Source organism: Mesocricetus auratus, unplaced genomic scaffold (genome assembly GCF_017639785.1).
Source record: "Mesocricetus auratus isolate SY011 unplaced genomic scaffold, BCM_Maur_2.0 Super-Scaffold_100676, whole genome shotgun sequence".
Classification (NCBI taxonomy): domain Eukaryota; kingdom Metazoa; phylum Chordata; class Mammalia; order Rodentia; family Cricetidae; genus Mesocricetus; species Mesocricetus auratus.
In genome coordinates, this window is record NW_024429266.1 from 173282291 (window position 1) to 173305674 (window position 23384).

A 23384-nucleotide genomic window follows, 5' to 3' on the forward strand; every position below is an offset into this window, starting at 1 on the left:
TTCCCCACCATGATGGGCTGTCCCCTTAAAACCACAAGTCCAAGTCAATTCTTCCTTGTTTAAGTTGCTTTTGTCACAGAAATGAAAAAATTAACAAATACAGGGAGGGAACCACTCCTGGCCAAGAAAATGACAGCATCCTATGAACTGGTGGCAACTGGTCACCTCCGACCTGATCTCCCGATCTGAAAGAGTCAGAGGTGTGTGCATGTATATGAAGTTGACACCTCTGTTAGCATCTCAACAGCACAAGTCACTAGCCCACAGACCATCTCTTGCTTGGTGCTCGGTGTCAGTTTGGGGCAGCAGTGGGGTGGGAGTGGAATCAATTCTTTTTATTTTTTTTTCCTCCTGGTGCAGTGGTTCTCAACCTTCCTAATATTATGGTCTTTTAATACAGTTCCTCATGTTGTGGTGACCCCCAACCATAAAGCTATTTTCGTTGCTACTTTATAACTGTAACTTTGCTACTGTTATGAATTGTAGTGTAAATACCTGTCTTTTCTGATGGTCTCAGGTGACCCCTGTGCAAGGGTTGTGGGGTTGCCTTTTGGTTAAGAACCACTGTCCTATTGGATCATTTCAAGAACATGAAGAGAGCCAGAAATGTCCAAGAGGCACTGTTTAATCTTTAAGGGCTACATGACCCAGCTGTTGGCTTCAAGGCACAGGCCAGACCTTCCTGAGAGCTCAGCCTAGGCTAAGCTGTGAAATTCTCAGGACCAGTAGAAGATCAGTGAGATTGGAACAGGAGAGGAAGAGGGGTCCTGAACTCCAGTGAGCTCAAGGCCAGTTCTATTTGCTCCTTTGCCAATTAAGGTCATAGAAAGCTATTCACTGAGTTGGATGTGGTGGCACAGGCCTGTAAGCACAGCACTCAGAAGACAGAAACTGATAGATCACCACGAGCTCAAGGCCAGTCTGGTTTACATAGCAAGACTCTGCCTCTAACAATAATAGTAGTAATAATAATAATAATAATAATAATAATAATAATAATAATAAATCTACCCACAGGAAGGAAAGATTAGATCTATGGACCAGCTAGTTCATAAGATAGCTTTATGAACCAAAATCCTGGGGAGTGTGTTTTCAAGGGGGTCAAAGGTAAAACCTGGATAGTCCAGACCCTCTCCGTTTTTTTCTGTGGCTGGTTGAGTCTGGTAAAGTTTTGGAAAGAGGAATAAGTGTCCACGCTGGTTCCTACAGGAAGGGATCAGGCTCTCCAGATTTCCACATGAACTCACAGACTCCAGACCTGTTTTAGTTACCCTAGAATAACAGAGCAATGACTCAAGCATGTTTGGAATGGGGGGCACTTGGTGCCCACCCTACCCACAGCCAAGGAGTTCTCCATGTGAAGAGCAGTGCACTGGTGTCCCTCTCCCCGTCTCTTCTGGTTTGAATGGAAAAGGACTTGGTGGTTCTCTAAATAGCTGCTCAATACTGTGTGTTAAGCATCTCCCACATGTCTGTTCTGCCTGATGCTCTACAGTGATGCCCAAGTGTATTTGCATCACGGTCCCTCTTGAAAAGCAAGAAACTGAGCCTCGGAGAGACAGAGCTTTCCCATTATCTAATAAAAGGTAGAACTGTTATTTGAGCCCAGATCTTTTAGACTTCAGAGGCTGCATTTTTGTAATTATTAGTAAAAATGGGTAGCATCGTTTGAGTCTTTACAGTGTGCAAGGCACCATGCTAGAGATTTTGTGTATTACATCATTTCAGCTAGGCAGATTGTTGTCTTCACCTAACAGACAAGGGCACTGAGGCTCAAAAGGTGGCAAGACTCCCAAGACACACAGCCAGAAGCTAGCAGTCCTGAGCCACGACCATCTTCACTTCAACATCAGCAATCATGTCTCTGAATGGGATGATTTGTTTTTAACTTGACAATGGTGTGAACACAGCAGAAAACTGTACATCTAATTTTGAATTTTATCTTTCCCAAGGTTAGAAATGTGTGGTGACAATACTGAGTTGTTTGTTTGTTTGTTTGAGGCAGGTTTTCTCTGTGTAACTGCTCTGGCTGTCCTGGAACTCACTCTGTAGAACGGGCTGGCCTCAAAGTCACAGAGATCCAACTGTCTCTTCCTCCTGAGTTTTTCAATGCTGGGCAACCGCAGCAAGCCACAGCTCCCAAGATCACCAGAAAAAAACAACGCTCCAATGTAGAGGCTTCTACATACCAGCATCCAACAAATTCTATGAGATGCTAAGTACTCTGTTACAACCTAGGCTTTGTGCTAGATAATTTTGCCAACTGTAGGCCGCTGTAGGTGTTCAGAGCATATTCAAGGTAGGCGGGACATGGCTGCAATGTTAGTAGGTTTAACTTAACCATATTTTTAACTTATCGTGAGTTTATCAAGACACTGAGCCTCTGTGCCAAGCCTGCCTTCATTGGCCCCTTGCCACTCAAACCAGATAGGCATGCTAACACCCTTATCCAAGCATCCAATTAAAATCCCAAGCAATATAGAGCCTTTTGGCAGCTACGATAGGCTTCACCTAGGCGAACTGCAGTCCGTATAAAACAGGCATGTATCTAAGCAACCATGAACTTGTCTGATGGTGCTCAGTCCGGCCTGTACTGAGACAACTGGTAAGGGAAAACAGGAAAAAGTGCAGGTTGGGCATTACATGGACAAGGACGCAAGTATCAAAGTCTGGCTTGGGCCTCTTTGCTAACAGCAGGACTGCCCCCCAGGGACTCTAGTGGATTTGCACTGGTGACCTCACTTGCCATTATGGACAACAATTATCAGGATCTTGGAAACAATAGAGTCCCCCCTCAGTCAGGGTACACAGAATCCTTCCAACTTCGTCAGGCAACTGGAATTTGTCCCACTTGTGGGGGACATGTTTTTACCACCAAAGTCTGGAGTAAAGGCCAAGGAGGGCCTTTGTCTGAGGATCCCTGAGAAGGCTTTCTCCGGCCTCCGACAGACAATGAGAGAAACTGGGGACTGTGTGTGTAGGTGGGGGGGGGGATGGATTCCTGTTTCTTGGGAGATCACTCTCCAGAAGGAGCAGGATTTGCTTTTCATAGACTCTTTTCATGCACTCCGCTCCCCTTGGAAACTGCACATGCATTTGATTGGTTGGGGAGGGGGGCACTGCTATCTCTTTACAAAACTGGCCTCATTTTCCATGCTGGAGTTCCTGCTTCTTCTCTCCTAGCAATAACACTTCTGCTTAGGGTTTAGGCTGATCTTTTAAATTCTTTTAAAGGCGTGAAAGGTAACGTTTCCTAGAAAACAGTCTTAACATTTTCATGGGATTATGCTGAATTATTTGCTCTTCCTTCTCGTTTGTTTGTTTGTTTGTTTGTTTTGCTTTTGATAGTCCAAAACTTTTGAATGTCTCCCAAGTGGCAGGCTCTAAGCCCAAGGATTCGAGAATGAATAAAACGAGGCCCCTGTATTCAATGAACTCACAGGGAAATGGACATGTAAACAAGGCCACTGTGCAGCAACCATGTCCCTGGGAGGAGCCAGACAAAAAATAGAAATAATAAGCATTGTGTCGCCCAGTGGAGTTCTCACATGCCACCTCATCTCACCGCAACTACGATTTGGGCCAGACAAGCCCTCTGTTAGCAGCCAGTGGGGCCGGATAGAGAACAGAGGTGTAGCTTATCCAAAAGACAGACCAGGAAAAGACAACTAGGTCTTAGGACTGTCCTCCCCTGCTCTGGCCCACAGCACTTTTCACGTTCCCTGACTTAAGTCAGAGTTAAAAGATCTGATGTGAGCTTTTACTCCTATATCTATCTATCATTTAGGAGTCTGAAAAAAGTGTGTGGATGGGGGAAAATGTTCTCCCGACATGGAATCTCAATTTGCTACTCAGTCCTCCCAAGTGGTCCAGAAACCATGCTAGAGAAGGCAAAGTAAACAGTAAGCTACCCACCACTTACCAGAACTTGCTTTTGTCAGAAACCCCTGCTGGGAACTTTTGGTACTTTATCTACTTTACAACAGCTCAGGTTCACAGTCCAGGGTGTGGAATGCTGGCACCCGACCTGAATTAGTTAACATTTTCATGGTTTTCAAATGCCACTGTGTACCAAGGATTGTGCTGGAAATTATGATGTGTCATGTTAATTGACACACGCACACACCCATGTGTGTGCACACACACAAACACACACACACACACACACACACTGTGAGGTATTGTGACCCTCCTTTCTCAAGTGGAAAAACCAATGCACAGAAAATCTAATGCCTTTTCATCTGTTGTGAACTTCTCCTTGGTCTGACTGGCCAGGAGCTACAATTCAAGCCGTGCAGAGCATGGTGTGTGCATCGTTAACACAGTCTTCTACATTTTAGAATCTATCACACATCCAGTGTGGCTTTTGCTTAATTCTACACAGCCACAGTGCTTTTCACGTCTTTGGTCGATTCACAGCCTTTTCACCTTAGAAGCACCTACTCCGTGACTGTACTCACCACCATGAGAACGGCTATCAGATTGTCCTCTTTCTTAGAAGCACCTACTCCGTGACTGTATTCACCACCATGAATCAGAGTGTCCTCTTTCTGAAACTATTTTGATCGTTCACACCTGCAGTTGTGTTTTTCTCTTGGAAGCACTTAGACCTACTTACCGATCCCTTAAATACTTGGATGACCTCTGACCCTTTTCTAAATGGAAGGATGATTCTGTCTGGATCTCAAGGAGCACTGGAAATAATTGCAGTGATATAGGTTTGCCCAGTAAGATCCAGCCGTACAGATCAATATCAGAAAATCGCCAACAGCACTTGCAACCATTTAGATCTGCCTGTTACAGGTTCTCCCTGTATTCTGCACAGCCCCTTACATAACATTCAGCACTTTAGTAATTACAAGTTACAAGGTGTATTCCCCATAGAATGATATAAAGTCTATGAACGCAAACACAGCAGGCGCTCAATAAATACTTGTTAAACTAAATCAACTGCGGTGGGCCGCCACACTCTCAGCATTTCCCTCACACTAATTCCAGTACCATAATTCTGTGTTTCTGGCAGAGAGTACTCAGGCCTCTGCCACTTTTGAAACAGAGTTTCAGTGGAAATACTATACCAAACAGAAGCAAAAGACGCAGAGATGCTCGGCGTGAGGCCTGAACTACGAGGACCAGGCAGGGACAGAGTCCCAGAGGAGGGCAAGGGACAAGAGCCCAGATGGCAAGGGCAAGAGAGCAATCCTTTATCAGACATCTGGGGCCAGGGACTAAGTGTTGGTCTGCCTCAGTTTCCCCAAGGTGGCACATCATGAGAGACCCATAGCACCCTATCTAAAGAAGCCACTGATCAAAGTAAAGGCAATGCTATTGGCCAACAATACTAATGACTGCATCTCTGACCAAAACACCTGGCAGAATCACCTTAATGGAAAGAGGGGTCATTCTGACTGACACTTTTAGAGAGATTCCAGTCCATCATGGCCAGGAAGGCACACCAGCAGGAGTGTGAGTGGCAGCTATTCCCACTGTGTAGACAGGAAGCAGACTGTACCAGAGGCAAATCAAACCTTCAAAGGCCTGCCCCTAGAGACTACCACCACCAGTTGGACCCCACCTCCTAAAAAGCTCCATAGTCTTCAAGACAGCGTTTCCAACTGGGACCAAGCTCTCATTGGTGGCCTGTGGGGGACTTGACACATTCAAACCATAACACTAACTCTGCCTGAAAATGTCTTGGTGGAAAAAGGATAGCAAGTTGCAACCTCTTAGAGCTGTCTTTAAAAATTTTTTTTAATATTTTATTAATTTATTGTGTATACAGCCTTCTGCCTGCATGCCAGCAGAGGGTACCAGATCTCATTCAAGGTGGTTGTGAGCTACCCTGTGGTTGCTGGGAACTGAACTCAGGACCTCTGGAAGAACAGTCAGTGTAGAGCTGTCTTATATTGCTTTCTATTGCTTTGATAAACACCATGACCAAAAGAAAGGAAGAAAGGGTTTATTTCAACACACAGTTTACAATCTGTCATGATGGGAAGTCAGGGTAGGAACTAAAGGCAGACCCTGAAGACAGGAACTAAAGCAGAGGCCATGGAGAAACACTACTTTCTTTTTTCTTTAAAGAGGCACTCTTATCCCTAACCCTCCCATCCCCCTGTGCTCCCCACCGACCCCCCAACCCACCCCCACCCACTCTCCAAGGATAGTGAGGCCCTCCACAGAGACCATCAAAGTTCGTCACATCATTTGGGGGAGGGCCTAGGCCCTCTTTCTTGTATCTGGGTTGCAATAGTATCCCTCCATAGAGAATGGGCTCCCAAAGTCCATTTGTGCCCTAGGGATAAACACTGGCTCCACTGTTAGAGCTTCCACCTGGCCTCCTTAGCTGACACCCACATTCAGAGGGCTTGGTTGGGTCAAATGCTGGTTCCCCAGCTTTACAACTAGGATTTTCGTGCTCTCACTAGGTCAGGTCAGATGTTTGTGTGGGTTTCTCCAGCACAGTCTTGGCTCCTGAGGAACACTACTTTCTGACTTGCCAGCATGCTGTCTCTTACCTCCTGGGATCAGCACACCCAATATGCTGAGCCCTCCCACACCAATCATTGGTCAGGAAAACACACAAACTTATCTATAAGCCAATTTGATGAAGACTTTTTCTCAGTTGAGGTTCCCTCATCCCAGATGACTCTAGCTTGCGTGAAGCTGATAAACCCTAACCAGTACAGGAGCTATGAGGCCATCAGCAGTGAGTAGAGGAGCCACAGATGGGTGCAACAGGAAAGGAATGGTGTTCCACAGAAAGGCAGTCAGTGGTGAAGGTGAGCGGCCGTGGAGCACGGCCATTTTCCTCAGGCGAAGCTCCCCTTTGAAAACTCCCTGCTGGAAACAGGAACTGTCTCTGGGGCCAGGAGGGGAGTGAGACTGGAAAAGGCGAGGACGGGACATTCAAGCTGGAAGCAGCCACAGTAGCTGTGGGCATGGCTCTTAATGAGAAAGCTTGGTTTTACATACATTTTGTTTGTTTTTAAAGTCTGCAGAGAGCTGGGCCAGAAATGGTCAAGAGAAGCCATATACCTAATAGAACAAGCCCCAGCATCCTTCTGACACTCCCTAAAAGACCCATCCAAATGCACAAGCCCCTCCCTCACCTGGATGGTTGATTGGTCACCGTTAGGCTGTGCTTTATAAGCCCTAGGCCTGTATCCCTGTCTATTAGATTTATTTTTATAAGTTTGCATCAAAGATCCTTGGTCTTGTTCTTGCTACATACAGATATAAAACAGATTTGAGAGAGGAGAGACACGTGAGATCTAAAAAGAATTACACTTAGTTCATGTAGTAGTTACCTCAAGAGTGGCTTCTAGATTTTTCTCCTTTCTATATTTTTCTTTATTTTCAACGATTTGAAATAATGAATGTGTAACACACCCATAACCAAAAGTGAAGTGGCTTTTGTGATCAAACACGTTGTTTAAAACAGCAGTAACCAGCCCAGCGGTGGTGGCACATGCCTTTAATCCCAGTACTCGAGAGGCAGAGGCAGGTGGATCTCTGTGAGTTCCAGGCCAGGATGGTCTACAAAGCTACACAGAAAAACCCTGTCTCAAAAAAACAAAAAGTAAAACAGACCAGCAGTATCCATAATATTTAAAACATAGGAAGTACCCACTGTCTAAAACAAGTGCAGTATCCACTGACAAACACACTGATAAACAAAATGTCATCTGCCTGCACCATGGAAAGATAACTAGCTTTTAAAAGTAGAAAACCTCGGCAGGTAAAGGTGCTGTCGCCAAGAACCCCCAAGACAGAGGAACTCACAGCAGTTGTCCTCTGACCTCCCATGCTCACATGGCACACACCACCGCGCATACATTGATACATGCGTGCATACATATATAAATGGAATTTGAATTTTTTAAATAAAAATGTTAAAGCAGGAAAATTCTGATAACGACATAGATGAGTTTCCACATTGGGGAAATAGGCTAAACTCATCTTTCATTGCACCTTCTGCACTGTCAAAGTGTCAGAGGACTTCAGTCTCTCCAAGACAGACTCCATTCTCTTTCACCCACTCTGGGTTTCACACATCAAACACCTCAGCATTTCCCAAGTACCCAGGCCCTTTTGTGATCTCTAAGCCCTGGGTACATTTTATTCTCGATTCACAAAATGCCTTCCACAACCTGGAGAGCTTCTTACCCTCCAAAATCCTACCCCAAAAGTCTTGCTTCTATAATAACTTCTCCAGTCTTCCTAGGCATCAACTTAACTTCATGTCTGAATTTCCACAAGGCTCTGATACTCTTAGCATAGTTTATCTCATTGTTTTGTCCCTTTGTAGAGCCATCGTTCTAGAAAACTATGAGTTTGTGAAAGAAGGGCATGAGGAATACACTTTGTACTTTCCATGCTCCAATCTCACATATATTAAGAATTCAACTAATAGACTGTATTCAGTTCCCTGAAGCATTCCTACAAGTAACCACCTAAGTCATGTATTAGTTAGGTGGCTCTGCATGGGCGCAAGAGGCCCATCTCAACTCTCCGTCTTATCTCACAGCTGCGCTGAGGGAAGCCTGGGTCTGCTTCACTCTGGCCACTCAATCTACACAATCACAAAATCCATCACCAGGGTACCTACACTCAAGCAGTCGACAAACATCAGAAGCACCTGTTAGACACCAGGAGAAGCTTTGCATGCTAGAAACACACAAACAAGAGACATCAAAGTCCTGATTTTGTTTGCCTCCAATTTGCCAAACCCCTGATTCAACCTTTTGAGGCTGGAAAGACAAGTATGAGCCACTACAGGCAGCCTTCAGCTTCATTCTTGGAGCTTTAGCTCTAGAAAAGAGAATAAATAAACACAGGAGGGAAATCACTGTGTAGTCCAAGTGCTAGAGAATTCAAGTCAGCTGATCAATGAATAGCTACTGCATGGCTGTGCTGTTGGATAGTCTGGAGGTGACACATAAGCAGAGTTGAGTACCAAAGAGCCAAGCATGTGGCTATCCAGAGAAAGAGCATTCTGGAAAGAGGGGAAATTGGAGAAGTCGAGGAATCAGCAGAGACCAAGAGAACAGGAAGTGAAGACAAAAGAGAATAGACAGCCAAGACCATGGCTTTGTAAATACAGTCCAGGGTCCCTAATGAGAGACTCCATGGGACACTACTGAGGGGTTTAAACAGAGGTCATCAGACATCAACTATAAGGACATCCGCTAGATGCCCTAGGGAAAACAGGCCATGGGGACAACAGGAGAAGTAGGGAGACCAATTAAAGTATAGCTCTCAACTGGGGTAAGTTTGTCCTTTGGAAGTAAGTCATTTGGTAAGAGCTGGAGAAATGTTTGGTTGTCACAAATTGGGGCAGGTTGGCCACTGATATCTAGCAGGCAGAAGCCACATTGTACAGCTAAGCTCCCTTAACCAAGAAAGTCCCAGGTCACACATCCATAAGAATCCATGAATTTGGAAGTTGTTGCCTCGTCCCAGCAAGAGCTAATCGATGTCACACCACAGCAGTGAAGATGGAGAAGGAAGGAAAGTGCCACATGCTGGAATAGTCAAAGGTTTCTCTCATACATCCTTAGGCCACTCTGGTCCTTCTCAATCCAGAGTACATTCCATGCTCAGGGATAGTATGCAGAGAGTCACTTCTAGCCTTTGGGCTTTCAAATGCTTAGTCCTTGGGAAGAGGAGAAAGAATGTGGACTGGCCAGAGATGTAACTCAGCATTTGCCTAGCATACATGAGGCCCTAGGTCCAACAAGGTCAAGCATATATGACACCCTGTCTTAGACAAAACAAAACATGAAGAGGTCTGGAGAGACCTCTAGATGTAGTGGTTAAGAGTGCTTACAACTCTTGCACAGGAACCAAGTTCAGTTCCCAGCACTCATATCAGGTAGCTCACAAATGCCTGTACTCAAGCTACAGGGGATCTGTGACCCTCTTCTGAACTCCTCAGACACCTGCACTCACACATACACATGCACACACATACACACATACACATACATACACACATACATATACACACATAGGTACACACACACGTATATATACACACATGCACACAAAAATAAATCTTTAAAAAAGGAAATCTGAGCCGGGCGTTGGTGGTGCACGCCTTTAATCCCAGCACTCGGGAGGCAGAGGCAGGCGGATCTCTGTGAGTTCGAGGCCAGCCTGGTCTACAGAGCGAGTTCCAGGACAGCCTCCAAAGCCACAGAGAAACCCTGTCTCGAAAAAAAAAAAAAAAAGGAAATCTGATCTCATGACATGAGGATATCACCTTTTCCTCTTGTTTTATGCTATGTACGTACACCCATGAATACATGCATGCATGTACAAGTATGCACACATATGCAAATAAAGATTCCCTATACCAAAGAAGAAAGTAAGTAAAATAATATGACTGTACTTGTCACAGGTTTATAAGGAAAAAAAATTCTGTTCTCTGCTCCACGCCTCACAAGGGAGGGAAGGTGTAGTAGTTACCAAACAGATTCATGGGAACTGAAAAGAAACAAGATTTCTGTTAAAGCAAAGATCAAGGCTCATAGGGACAACCAAGATGGGCCACGGACAATAGTCCAGAGTCAGCATGGGTGTAAATGACATGATGCCTCCCCCATTCCTGTGCAATGTGGTAGTGTGAATGTAATTGGCCCTCATAAGAACTGGCACTGTGAGGAGATATAGCTTTCTTGGAGTAGGTATGGCCTTGTTGGAGGAAGTGTGTCACTGAGGGGGTAGGTTTTGAGGTCTCATATATACGCCCAAGCCACACCTAGAGCCTAAGTCTACTTCCTGTTGCCTTCTGATAAAGATGTAGCGAGTACCATGTCTGTCTGCACACGGCCATGCTCCCCGCCATCATGATAATGAGCTAAACCTGTGAATCTGTAAGCTGCCATCTTAATTAAATGTTTTCCTTTCCAACAGTTGCTGTAGTCATGATGTCACTTCACAGCAATAGAAACTCTAACTAAAGACAGAAGTTGAGATTTTCTCTGGCAAAAAGAAAATGCCTCCCAAACGGAGTGGCAGTATTAGGAAGTATGGCATTGTTGAAGTAGGTGTGCCTTGTTGAAGCAAGTGTGTCACTGTGGGAACATGCTTTGAGGTCTCCTTTGCTCAAGTTACTGCCAGTGAGACAGTTCATTTCCTGCTGCCTTCTGATCAAGATGTAGTCAGCACCATGTCTGCCTGCATGCCACCATGTTCCCCGCCATGTTGACAATGAATTGAACTCCTAAAACTGTAAGCAACCCACCCCATTTAAATGTTTTACTTTATAAGAGTTGCTGTGGTCATGTTGTCTCTTCACAGCAATAGAAACTCTAAGACAGTTACCAAACAGATTTGTGGGAACTGAAAAGAGACAAGATTTCTGTTACAACAGAAATCAAGGCTCATAGGAACAACCAAGATGGGCCAGGGACAATCGTCCAGAGTCAGCATGGGTGTAAATGACATGATGCCCCCCAATCCCTGCATATTACATACAAGAGGATGAGGAAAGAGGGCACACAAGGAACAAAGAACAACTGACCAATGAAAACCCAATAGGAAAAATGACACCCCAGCTCTGTAGTCGCCAAACTCGACTGACAGTAAATTACAACCAGTGGTTTACAATCTCACTGGCACTGCCCAAGTTCCTCTGGATCTTAGATCATGATCCCGAACAGTAGAGAGGTCTCAAATTGGCTCAGATGTATCTCTGTCACCACCCAGAAAAACAGAGATATGAAATGGAAACCAAGTGACAGAAAAAAAGAAAGGGTATTTCCTGTGCCTCAGGTTGTGGCCAAGGTTGGCTCATTCAGAGCTGCAGGAGCCATTGACTCTCCAGTTTTTATCTGCACTGTTGTCACTAGGCACAAACCAGACAATTCCAGGACCAGTGCAAAGTCCACTCAAGGCACCTTGACCATCCCCCCATCACCATGCTCACACACCCCACTGTCATACACAGACAAACACACCACGCACAGCAGCACATGCTGATCAGAACATGGCTGTCTCCAAATTGCCACATAAATCAGTAGTTGAGCACTGTGGTGTTGAAAATGGCAAAACTCACGTGGTCTAAGTGACCACAAGGCAGCACGTTGACATTACTTAGCAGATGTGGGCGTGCATTTGTTTCCCTGCGCCCATCTCCAAACCGTCTCCAGAGAAAAGCACTGAAGGGATCGGGGAATGTGTAATGAACAAAGTTTGGGAAGACTGTCCTGACTCTACAGTTCTTTCCCAGCACTGCCAAGACTGTCTGAAGCCCTGAGGGAAACAGGCCACTTTCAGCTAGTTTATCTTAGAATTTTCAAGACCTATTGGAGCATACAACTATTTCCTCTCACCCAACGCCTCTTACATCCAATTTCATTTGATACACTTCAGGAAACATTACCCCAGACACAAGCTGGTAGGATGAGTCAACAAATTAGAACATACCCAAAGTCCAGTTCCTGGCCAGCCAAGGTACTCTTCAAAAACCAGTGAGCTACCCAGAACGAGCTACTTCCCAGTGAATGCAAGGCTGGGACACCACGTCCTGGGTACTGTCTGAGGTCACAGGTTGGTTTTTGTTTTTTTTTTTTTTTTAGCTCAGTACCTTAAACACAACAACCCTGTCCCCTTCCCAGCAGCTACCCAGGGAAGGACTCAACTTTAGGAACCCCAATCTCTCCAATCACCCCCATCCTACACATCCCCCCATGCCTTGCAGCTCTGCCACCCCAAGTACCCACCTCCCACCAGGGCGATGCCCCCACTGAAGTGTGCTCGGTTGTCCCTGAGATGGCAGGCACTAACTAGGCCACAGCACCAAGCCATGGTCACTGTGCCCAGCCTCTCGATGAAGGAACCCTGGATTGCAACACCATGTTGCCTTCAGGCACATTTCGTCTTCCTGTGCCAACAGAAGTTGGAAAGATTCCTTTTTGAACCTAGCTTTGCTGTGGCTCCCTGAGAAATCTAATGCAAATTATTCTATTTCTCTAAACTTCAGCTCTTCATCTAGAAAAGGGATGAATGTCTTACAGAGGCAGAGGGATCACAAAACAAGTGAAAAATACAAATTGCCTCCGTCTGCTAAAAAAAAAAAAAAGCTATATAACCCAAAGCAACTCTGATGGGGAAACAAACTCAGGAAATGACCAATGTGGACCCTCAGATCCACTGAAGGGTGGCCAGAAGGAAAGCCAACTAGACTGCACCCCATCAGAACTTGTTGAAGACCCACTGACTTCGAGCGCATCGTTCACCAAATCTCCACAGTAACAAGCACCAGAGGCAAAGTAGTAAACCCAGCAAAGCAGGAGTGCTTCTTTGCACAGGAAAGCGCCTCCTCTCGGTGGAACGGGAAGAATGATACTCAAGACCAAGTGTTTGTGGCCTCCACAAAGCATGTGTGAACCCCATCCCTACCCCTGAGAGGTGAGGGGCAGATTATGGGCCCCTCCAGGTGTGACTGTACCCTTCCAAGAAGAAGTTTCACCTCTGTGAGCCCGGTGCTCTGAAGAGTGGCCAGCGAGGGCACAACAGGAGCTGTCTATGAGCCAGGAAGTGGCCTCTCACAGAAACCTAATTCGCTGGCACCTTGATCTTGGAATTGCCAGTCTCCTGAGGGAAAAGCCACGCAGCTGGTGTGTTTCACTGAGCCAGTCCAGGCTAAGGGAGGGGGCAAAGGAAACACTTCCAGTCACTCTCAACTACCTGTGCACTAAGCACACCGAAGACACAAAGATGGCTACACCCATTTTTGCTCTTAGGCCATCGATGAGGGCCTAAACACTAGATTTTGATGAAGAGTAACAACGCTAAGGGTAGTGAGGCAGATAGAGGGAACTGTTAGTTCTGCCTAGGAGAGCTGGGAAGGCATCATATGTGGAGGATGGTCACCTGAGTAGACTTTGAAGGAGGGCGGGGGTTAGTGGAAGCGTTGGAAGGAGGGCAAAGGCAGGCATAAGAAGAGGTTAGTGGGTTTCAGTTCAGCTGTCCTCCCAACAGCAGGAGAACTGCCCATCGTGGGCTCGAATTCCAGCCAGGCAATGACAAGCTGGAGTACACCGCACTTGTCCCTCTAGAACTGCCCTTTTGACCATAGTCCCCACCACTCCCCACGGTTCCCCCATCCAGGGCGCTTTCCTTCTCTTATCCTGATGAAATGCCTGTGCATCCTAAGGAGGCTCCAGGCCTCCTAAGGAGCATGTAGGAAGCTCTCTGCAAGACTGAGCTCATTCTAGCACTCAATTGCAAGGTTGTATTGTGGGGCTCTTCAGTTTCCTTATTTTACTATAATTTGCCAAGGAAGGTCTTGGAAGATAAATAGTGTAATGTATGGATATAGATATACATATATATTTGAATGAATACATGAACAAGTAAGTAATATACATTCTTGCATGTTTATCCCCAAACCAGCTCTTCTTTCCACCATTTTTTTCACTTTTACTATTAAAAAGTTCTCCTAAGATGAATATGAGTATTCCTAAAGTCAATCACAGTGCTTCTGTTTCACACTTCTATTGGGTTGAAATGGAAACAGGAACGCCATCGTGAATGTGGAACACACCATTATGTCTGGCAGTGAGATCAATTAGAGCTCAGGGTATGAGAATGCAACAGATAAGATCCCCAAATGCTATCAGTGCTCTCCGAGGACACTGTGGAGGACAGGAGAGGCGCCAAGAAGCATTGAGACAGGCAAATGTTCTGATTTTCAAAACGGGAACCGAGTGACAGCCTGCCAGTTTCCCAATGGCAGAATGTAATTTCACTCTCAGGCAAGGTTCGCAAGCAGATTGTAAAGGGACACTGAGAAGCCTCTAAGACAGGAAGTAATGTCTGTTTGGAGCCAGCGTGAGGGAACCAAGAACAAGTCAAGGCAGATTCATTGTGTTGCTAACAAGACCCCTAGACTAGGAGAGCAGAGATACCCGACAGGCATGCACGGTGTAAGTAATGAGCAGTGCAAAGCCCTAATGGAACACCTTACAGGCAGCATTAAAGGAGAGGACATTGATGGCTTTCTTCCTCCATATTGACAAAGTATTGAGAGTCAAATCTTCGGGTGTCTTTTTGGCAAAACTTCTTTGAAAACATGAAGCTTTCCTGCAGGTTACTGATATCTATGGAAAAATTAAGAGATGTAGGTGGGCTTAAAAATGGCAACAAATGCCTGGTAGTGGCGCATGCCTTTAGTCACAGCACTCGGGAGGCAGAAGCAGGCGGATCTCTGTGAGTTCGAGGTCAGCCTGTTCTACAGAGCAAGTTCCAGGACAGGTTCTAAAGCTACAGAGAAACCCTGTCTTGGAAAACAAAAAACAAAACAAACAAACAAAAAAGTGGCAACAAATGGTTACACTCAAGTATGACTGCATTTGGACAGGATGTGTGCCCTCAAATCTGTCATAACTGTCATCACCCCTTCTACTGCTGTCAGTAAGGTGTGCCACCTGCCACAAACCATCTTCATTCTACCCTCCAAGCACTCAACACATTACAGCAAGTCCTGGGTTTAATCCCCAACATAGCTTATATAAACCCAGCATGGTGATAAGTACTGTAACCACAGTACTTAGGAGGCAGGAGCATCAGGAGTTCAAAGTCATCCATGGCTAAATAGTACAAGACTATCCTGGGGCACATGAGAAACTCCCCACAATCCTCAAATAGACAAGTGAAACAATGAAGACAGTAAATGGTAGTGGGCCTTGTTACCAAAGCAAATAAGGCTAACTACAGTCAGGGGTACATTCAGAGGCTCCCAACACCCAAATGTATAGGCAGTCACAGAAAAGTGTCTATCCTGTTCCAAGAAGTCCCCAAGAAGAAGAAATTATAGAACCAATGGGTAGATGATGCCATCTAAGAAAAAATCCTATGAGTCACAGCTGTCCAAACTTAAAGTATGTAGGCCTGGAGGACACTGAGTTTTTCGTCCCTGGAATACACAAACACAAGTATATAGTCAAGAGATTGATTCAGGTATCTGGGGAGGCAAGAGAAGACTCGAATCTAACAATGTTTATAATAGAAATGCTATATGAAAGTATGCGTCCTTTGTTAAGTCAGTAAATGCCTTAATTAGAGACAAGAAGGAGAAAGCCAACAGAGAACTCAACACTGTTTTGAAAAATCCTAAGTTGCCCTCACAAAATTTGCAATCTATGAGACCTGTTTAATGAAGTAGGCTGGTTGCACCAACCTGACCAAATGCCAGGAAGAAAGTAATTGGCACAGAGCTTTATTTTGCTCAGTTGGTCAAACATCCCTCAGAGACAAGCCACAAAGGCAGAGGGAAGAAAATGAGAGGGGAAACAATGGGACACCATCAAGAGGCTGCCAGTCAGTCCCCAGCACAACGCTGCCATCTGGTACTGACATCAATCCTTCAAGGGGCTGTGTCAGCCAAACAATGTACCAGGGACACCAAGCCTGGGAAGATAACGGCCTTGCGACCTTGGGTAAGTCACTGAACACTGCCAGAGCTCGGCTCCTTATCTCTGAACTGGGTTCATACTAACCCTTTTGCATACTATGCAGGCCAAGAGCAGTGATGTCTGGGAGTGAGTCCCAGAAGCTAGAGGTCCCTGGGTACATCAATCCTAACGCCAGTGATTAACAAACAAGGCTGTGGATGGAAGCCCTGGAGCATGCTAGGCCAGTGCTCCACCACCGAGCTACACACAGGGTCAATAAATAAAACACTGAAAGAAAAGGTTTCAAAGGGCTTCAGGTACAACGATCCTACAATCTAAGTCTTAAAGATACAACTACAGAGGGGGGGAAATTAACCAAATTTAAACCAAAGAGACCAGATCTTTTGAACCAATTTCCTGAAGAAATTCATTACCATGGCCTGGTATTTGTTGGTTAGTTGTTAAAATAAAGGTGAAAGGTGAATAGGAAGTGAATTAGCTGGAGCACCTGATGCTCTGAGGATCCCCAGGAGAGGCTGACTGGCTTGGTGGTGGCAACATTCTTTAAAGAGGAGATAAGCAGATTTCCTATCGGGACCACTGTCCAAACATCCCCTTCTCTTCTCTGTCGTAATGTTTTTATGGGACTCTCAGTAAAAAAAAAAAAAAAAAAAAAAAAAAGCAGTCAATATAGTCTCAAAAAATATATAAACTCCTTAAAAAGTAGATATACAAAATGGAAAATCAGCTTTTGTTCTGAGCAGTTGTGTGAATCCCAATATCTGGCAGCTGAAGGATTTGTTTCTAAATTGTCAGCAAGGCTGATACATCTCAGGCACTGTTTCTGACACTGAATTAAAAACTAAGGAGGAGGTCAAGGAAGTGAAGAGATTTCTCTTCCTTTCACCTTGGGACCCACCCAGGGGCCATCAGCATGCTGCCCTGGCCCAAAACTAAAAGACAAGGAAAACACAACCCCCCACCCCATTCTGCATGCCTGCTCCCTCACAAAGCTTCCCCCCCCCCAATATCTGAAGGTTGAAAGCCACAGGGACAAGCCAGCAGGCTGCCTGAGGCCACTGACTTCCTGGGGCGTGGAGCCCTCAGGCAGCACTAGTAAGTAACAGGCGTGGCCTCCTCAGGTCACTAGAACCTCAAAGCAGCTCGACGCTACACAGCCTCAAAGCAGCTCGCCCTACACTGCCTCAAAGCCAGGCCTCCACACCCACTGAAGATGCATTTTGCCCACTCCATATGAAAGCACAACACACCCTGTGTCGCAGCAAGGAGAACCAAGGACCAAAAAGAAAACGGGTGCTTGGAGCCACAGCTGGGACCTCTCTGAGGGCACAGGCTCTGCAAAGGGGAAGCAGGGCAAGGTGCCTTCAGATCTCCCTGCCGATGCTGTGCTTAGAAAGCCCACCATCTGGCCTGAGGGCGGATGCTGCTTGCCTGCATTTAGCTGTACAACCGCAGCCCTTCTCTTCCTCAGCTAGCATGGATTTAGGGAGCGGCTTCTGCAAGAAGTGTGGGTTCTATGCCACCAAATCTGGAACCAGCACCCAAAGGTCATCTTGCTCTCCCAGCAGGCAGACTTTCTCCAGAACCATGGGAGCCACGCAGCACCTACCAGTCCAGGTATTGGCTTTGAACCAAAGCCAATGACCCGAAACAACCATGTACAGAAAGACCAGCACATAATACATTTTGTACACGGAACTCTCTCTTTATGCCTAAATGCCTGCATTGGTCTAGATCAATATGTCCCGTAACAGTTAATCCATGGCAACTCAGACCAGGCAAGAGATGCTACTGACAAAGAAGGGCTGCTTAAGGACGCTGTGCCCCCCACAGCCCATACTCGTGCATTTGAATTTCAGCCCAGGGAAAGCAGCAGAGGCAGAAATAACCACCCACAAAAGCCAAAAGAAGGGGTGGGGGAGTGGGTCAGAAAATATATACATAAATAGCAAAGGGCTTTCACATCGGCAGTGAAGGGAGGAGGCCTTGACTATCAAAATGGCCTTAGAGTGACATATCACCGCCAAGATGATGGAGTACCAGTGACACTCCTAAAGTCAGGCGTAGGATCCTCCTCACACACCTGCAATGCAGAGATTTCTGCCCTTTCTGTAATTCACGCTCCCAGCCCAGGCGCTATCTGCAGTGGGAGCCAGTCTGGACTTGTGCAGCCGCCGCTGCTCCTCCTTACAATAAGATTATTGCTGCATAGCAACTTCTCACCAAGGCAAGGAGGCAAAGGAGACAGCAGAGGGAGAGACAAGGGAAGGGAGAGAAGGCAAAGTCCCTCAGCCCCACAGCTCACCTTTTATTTGGGCTTCATATTCGGCGATGATCTCTTTGTCTTTCTTGAACTTAGTTTGAGATGACATCTTCCGACGTGGCAAAAAGAACTGACAGGCTGTTTGATTTATTTCTCCTTTTCTTTCCAAGTCCTCTCCCAAGCCTGGGTAATCACACAGCGATAGTCGATTTCACAGGTTTCAAGGCTAAGCTCTTTCACTTGGCTACAGAGCTGGGCAGAAATCCTTCTTCTGGGAGGAAAATGCTCTCTGCTGGCAGGGAAATGGCTCTGGTAGCTTCCTCCGGTCAGCTCCTCTTGCAAAAGGAGAAATCACCCTGGGAGTACCATAACCTGCCCCAGTTTTCCAGGATTTTTCTTCCAAAATAATAATAATAATAGCAGCCAAGAGCACGAGCACACACACAAACACACTCACAAGTGCACCCTCACCCGGACACGCTTACACGCAATTGTGCTGTGCACACACCCATCCGCACCACAAGCACTCACATACACACACGCATGCACACACTCACTCACACACACACACTCCCTCACACACCCTCACTCACTCACACATGCACACACCCGCTTTCTCACTCATACACACACATCCACAAGAGGCGCGGCGCCTCCTGGGTCGTGTGGCCAGCCTCCGGTTCTCTTTGGAAGGCTCTGCTGAGGAGATGGTCAGGTTGCCAAAGGACCGGTCATCTCTCATCCTCCCTCAGGTCGGTCGGCGCCTGGAGTCTGCTGTCCGGTGAGGATCAAAGCCAGGAGAGGGAGATGGAAGTTTTCTGGCTGTAGCGTCTTAGCTCCTCCGGACCCAGGGATGGACTGTTCACCCCGCAGGGCTGGTGGAGCTCTCCCCCACTGCCCTCGTCACTAGACTCCGCCTCCCGGATTTTATAACAACTGACACATTGTAGCCTACAGGAGAGCTGAACTGGCTGCAAGCAAAAAGGGGAAGAAACGTTTCACAAAAGGAAGGCGGCAGGAGGGGAGAAAATCAGGTTGGGAAGGCCTGGGAGGCTCCCGCAAACTCCAGCTAGTAGTAGCTGGGCTAGAAATTTTTCTAACAAACACTGGAAGATTCTTTTTCATCGCATGGTGAAAATCAATTCAAGCCCTTAAACCATCGGCTGTATGACAAGTTGTTACTCTGCCAAGACTAGCAGAGGGCCTGATACACGCGGTGAAGAGCACTAATATTTTTGGAGGAATAATTTGATCAGAGGGGCAATGCCAGTTTTGTAAGGGGTGGCGCGGGGGGGGCGAGGGCCGGCTGCAAACAGGTTCAGAGAGGGTGGGACAGTACAATTCTACCTCCCTGTGCCTCGTTTCCTTTACCAGTAAAATGGGCTCTGTTTGGAGGCTCTTTTATACACACTTTCAACAGATATATACCAAAGCCTACTCAAGGGCCCACTAGAGTTTACAAGGTGAGAGGCTCCGTACAATGGCAAGGCAAGAATTGAGCTACATGAGTGAATAACAGAAGGTGGTAGAAAATGTCAAGTGCTAAGGAGAATTAAAAACATTGCAGAGCACCGTGAATGTAAAGGGCTTTGGAGCAATTGAGTAAGAACAGAAACTTAGCTTGGCCCAGTACCTGGATACGTAAGCCCCCTATAAATATTGGCAATTATGGTTAACACAACATCCTAGGGGGTACATCCCATATAAGCACCAAAGTAAGTGTTCTCTCACAGGTAAAAGAGTGCAGATCTACATGATGGGAAATTACTTACCCAGGGTCCCCAGGGTTCCAACCCAGACAACAGAATCCACCAGTATTATATGCTCCATAGGCGTCTTCAGCATTTAAAAAGCCCAGTTATGTGTCAAACTATAGGATCGCTCACCACTGGAATTCCACAGTAAGGCTGTCATAAGAGTGTCTTGACCCTAAAAGTTCCCTGAAGAAAACATCTATCACTTTCTCAAAATAAGTATCATCTTCCACTTGTCTTTCTGGAGTGATCCAGTGTGTCCTTTGGCTTGGACTTAGACATGGACAGGCTATCCACACCAGCTCCTAAGAGCTCCCCAAGGGAGAGCCCAACTAGAATGGGCCTGGAGAGGTAGGTGAAGTGAGACGGGGTCTTCCTACTGAATGAGCAGGGAGTGAGCACCGAGAGTTGCCTGAGCAGAAGTCCACCTGGTGAATCATCAGGCTTATTATAGCTCTGGACCTAGAGACAAGAGGTCACAAAGTTCATAAACAGATGCCACAGCCCACATCCTCCTGCCTCACCCGTCCCAGGGACATGCTAGGGCCCTCGTAGTGTCATTAGAGGAAGATATACTCAGAGATTAGCCTCTCTGCCTCAAGCCTAAATCATCAAAGAAAAATGGAGTTAGTGTCCTATGCCCTGGAATGTGAATAAGCAACTAACCGAATTCCTTCCTGTCTCTTCTATGAGCCTGGAGCCTATAGGGCTGGATAAGGTGACTCTGACTGCTCTCTGCACCTACTGGGGGCAGGAACCCAGTAAATGGCAGTTTTAGCCATGAGGACAATTTTAAAACCACACATGTGTATCAGAGACTCACACAGGGCACTGAGCCATGGGAATGTCCCAAGAAGCCATATGACAATGAAGCAAACTGTGTCAGAAAACCCCTGTTGAACAGCAAGGGATGGGTCTCTGTGCAAGAAGGATGGTGACATACAGTCTGTGTAGGGGCTGTAAGTGGCCTCCATGCCTTCTCAGAACTTCAGCGTCCTCTTCTATCAAATGGCAGTCCCATGGGGACCCCACCAAGGGGACCAAGCATCAGATCTTGGGGCTTCCCAGAGAGAGGGAAGGAAAAGAAAGGCTTATAAGCCATAGCCACAAAGATGTCCCCATGCATAATGAAGCTATATTGTCTCAAATCTTCTGTCCCTGGGAAGTGGTGAGTGGCCTAGGCACTGTGACCTCATCTTGTCTCTTCTAACCTTCCTCACAACTAATTGGAGTCTGGGGTCACTCAAATGCCCTTCTACAACAAGCTCTTCCAAATGGCCATTGTTCTTTGTTGAATAGGGACCAGTTGCTACTGTCAATGTTTACTCTTCACAGGACAGTAATAGAAACCAGATTCTCAACCCCACACCCCCCTCCCAGATAAATTTGTAACTGAAAAGGGGCAGTAGAATGTGATTTCATCTGTGCCCCATCCCCACCCCAACCAAGTATTAAAATACCCCTGGAAATATCCTATTTCCCACAGGCTCATTTTCTGAAGCATACTGAATTATTTTAGTGTGTGTGTGTGTGTGTGTGTGTGTGTGTGTGTGTGTGTGTGTGTGCATGACTGCCTGCCTATTGCCCAAGGAGGCCTAACGAGAGTGTCAATTCTCTAGAACTGGAGCTGTGGGCCACCAGGTGGGTACCAGGAACCAAACCTGGGTTTTCTATGAAAACAGCCAGCATTCTGAATCACTGTGTCAACCCTCTAGCCTCCAAAGTTACTTTTTAAAACATGATTTTATTTATTCTTATTTTATGTGCATTGGTATTTCACCTACATGTATATCTGTGTGGGGTGTCAGAGTCTCAGAGAGTTGTAAGCCACCATCTGGGGGCTGAGACTTGAACCCAGGTCCGTGGAAGAGCAATCAGTGCTCTTAACCACTGTACAGGGGAGAGCCCAAGCACTCCATATAGATTTTATAGAGATGGGTCCTTACCAAGACCCATTAGGTCTGGTAATACAAACGTTCTTGTTTTCAAGGAATTAACCAAAAGAGGAATCATGATCGCAATAATGGCTATCAATTCTTTACACAGCTTTTTCATTCTATGATTGTGTTTGTCTTAACCATTTCCAGTGAAAGTTTTCCACTAACCAAATTGGAGGTTAAAAATATAAGGAAAGCATCACAAATGACCATCGGTGTGACTTAAACTACAATCACCACAAAATAACACAAAACTAACCCAACCGGTTTTCTTTTCCTGGTAGAAAAAAAAAAAAGGAAAGGGGGGGAGGTGTGTGGCATTTGAAGGAAGAGTGACCAGAATAGTTTTTGGTTTAAGGCAATTATATTTTTCTGGTCAACTAGAAACACTCCCTGCCCCCGGCTCAAGATGACTAATTCTGTAACATTTTTCCACACTGCTTCCAGCTCATGCATCTACAAACAGTTCAGAGAATTCTGGGCCTCAATCTTGACTCTGCAAAATGGAAGCAGCAACATAACTCAGCCAGCTGGTGATAATGAACTGTGGATGTAGCCCATTGATAGAGTGCTCTGCCTAGCCCTGGGTTCAGTCCCCAGCAACACACACACACACACACACACACACACACACACACACCAGCATGCCTTGTGTGTATACACTGCCTATTATTCTAGAAAGTTCTTTGACTTTGTGCCTTACTTGGTCCTGCAGGTCCCTGAGAGCAAAGAGGACTCTTTCACATCTCTTTCCTTCTGTTAGAAAGTTAGTAGGTAGGTAGAAACTTTGGTGAAGGAATTATTCCATAGCCCAAATATGAGATTGGCCTCTTTAACTGTCTCAAGAGCCAGAAAAGTCTAACAAACTCAATTCTGGAACAAATTGCTTCAAGATTCTGCCTGGAAAAACTACCATAAGCCCCGGCAAGCCTCAGGAGCAGCCCAGACAGAGCAGTATAGCCAGAGGATGAGAAGGAGTGCCGGGAAATGCTGCTTTGGGGAC

The 23384-nt window shown here is 46.1% G+C and overlaps 1 protein-coding gene across 4 annotated transcripts in view; it reads right to left on the bottom strand.

Annotated features, from left to right (window-relative positions):
* Positions 1-19592, bottom strand: part of Srgap3 (SLIT-ROBO Rho GTPase activating protein 3) — a 217162-nt gene extending 197570 nt beyond the window's left edge. For all 4 annotated transcript variants that reach the window (XM_005066160.4, XM_005066159.4, XM_040738194.1 and 1 more), the window contains exon 1: positions 18733-19592. In XM_005066160.4, coding sequence (XP_005066217.1) covers positions 18733-18799 — 67 coding nt within the window. In that variant the 5' untranslated portion in view covers positions 18800-19592. The remainder of the gene's footprint in view (positions 1-18732) is intronic.
* Between the last annotated feature and the right edge of the window lie 3792 nt (positions 19593-23384).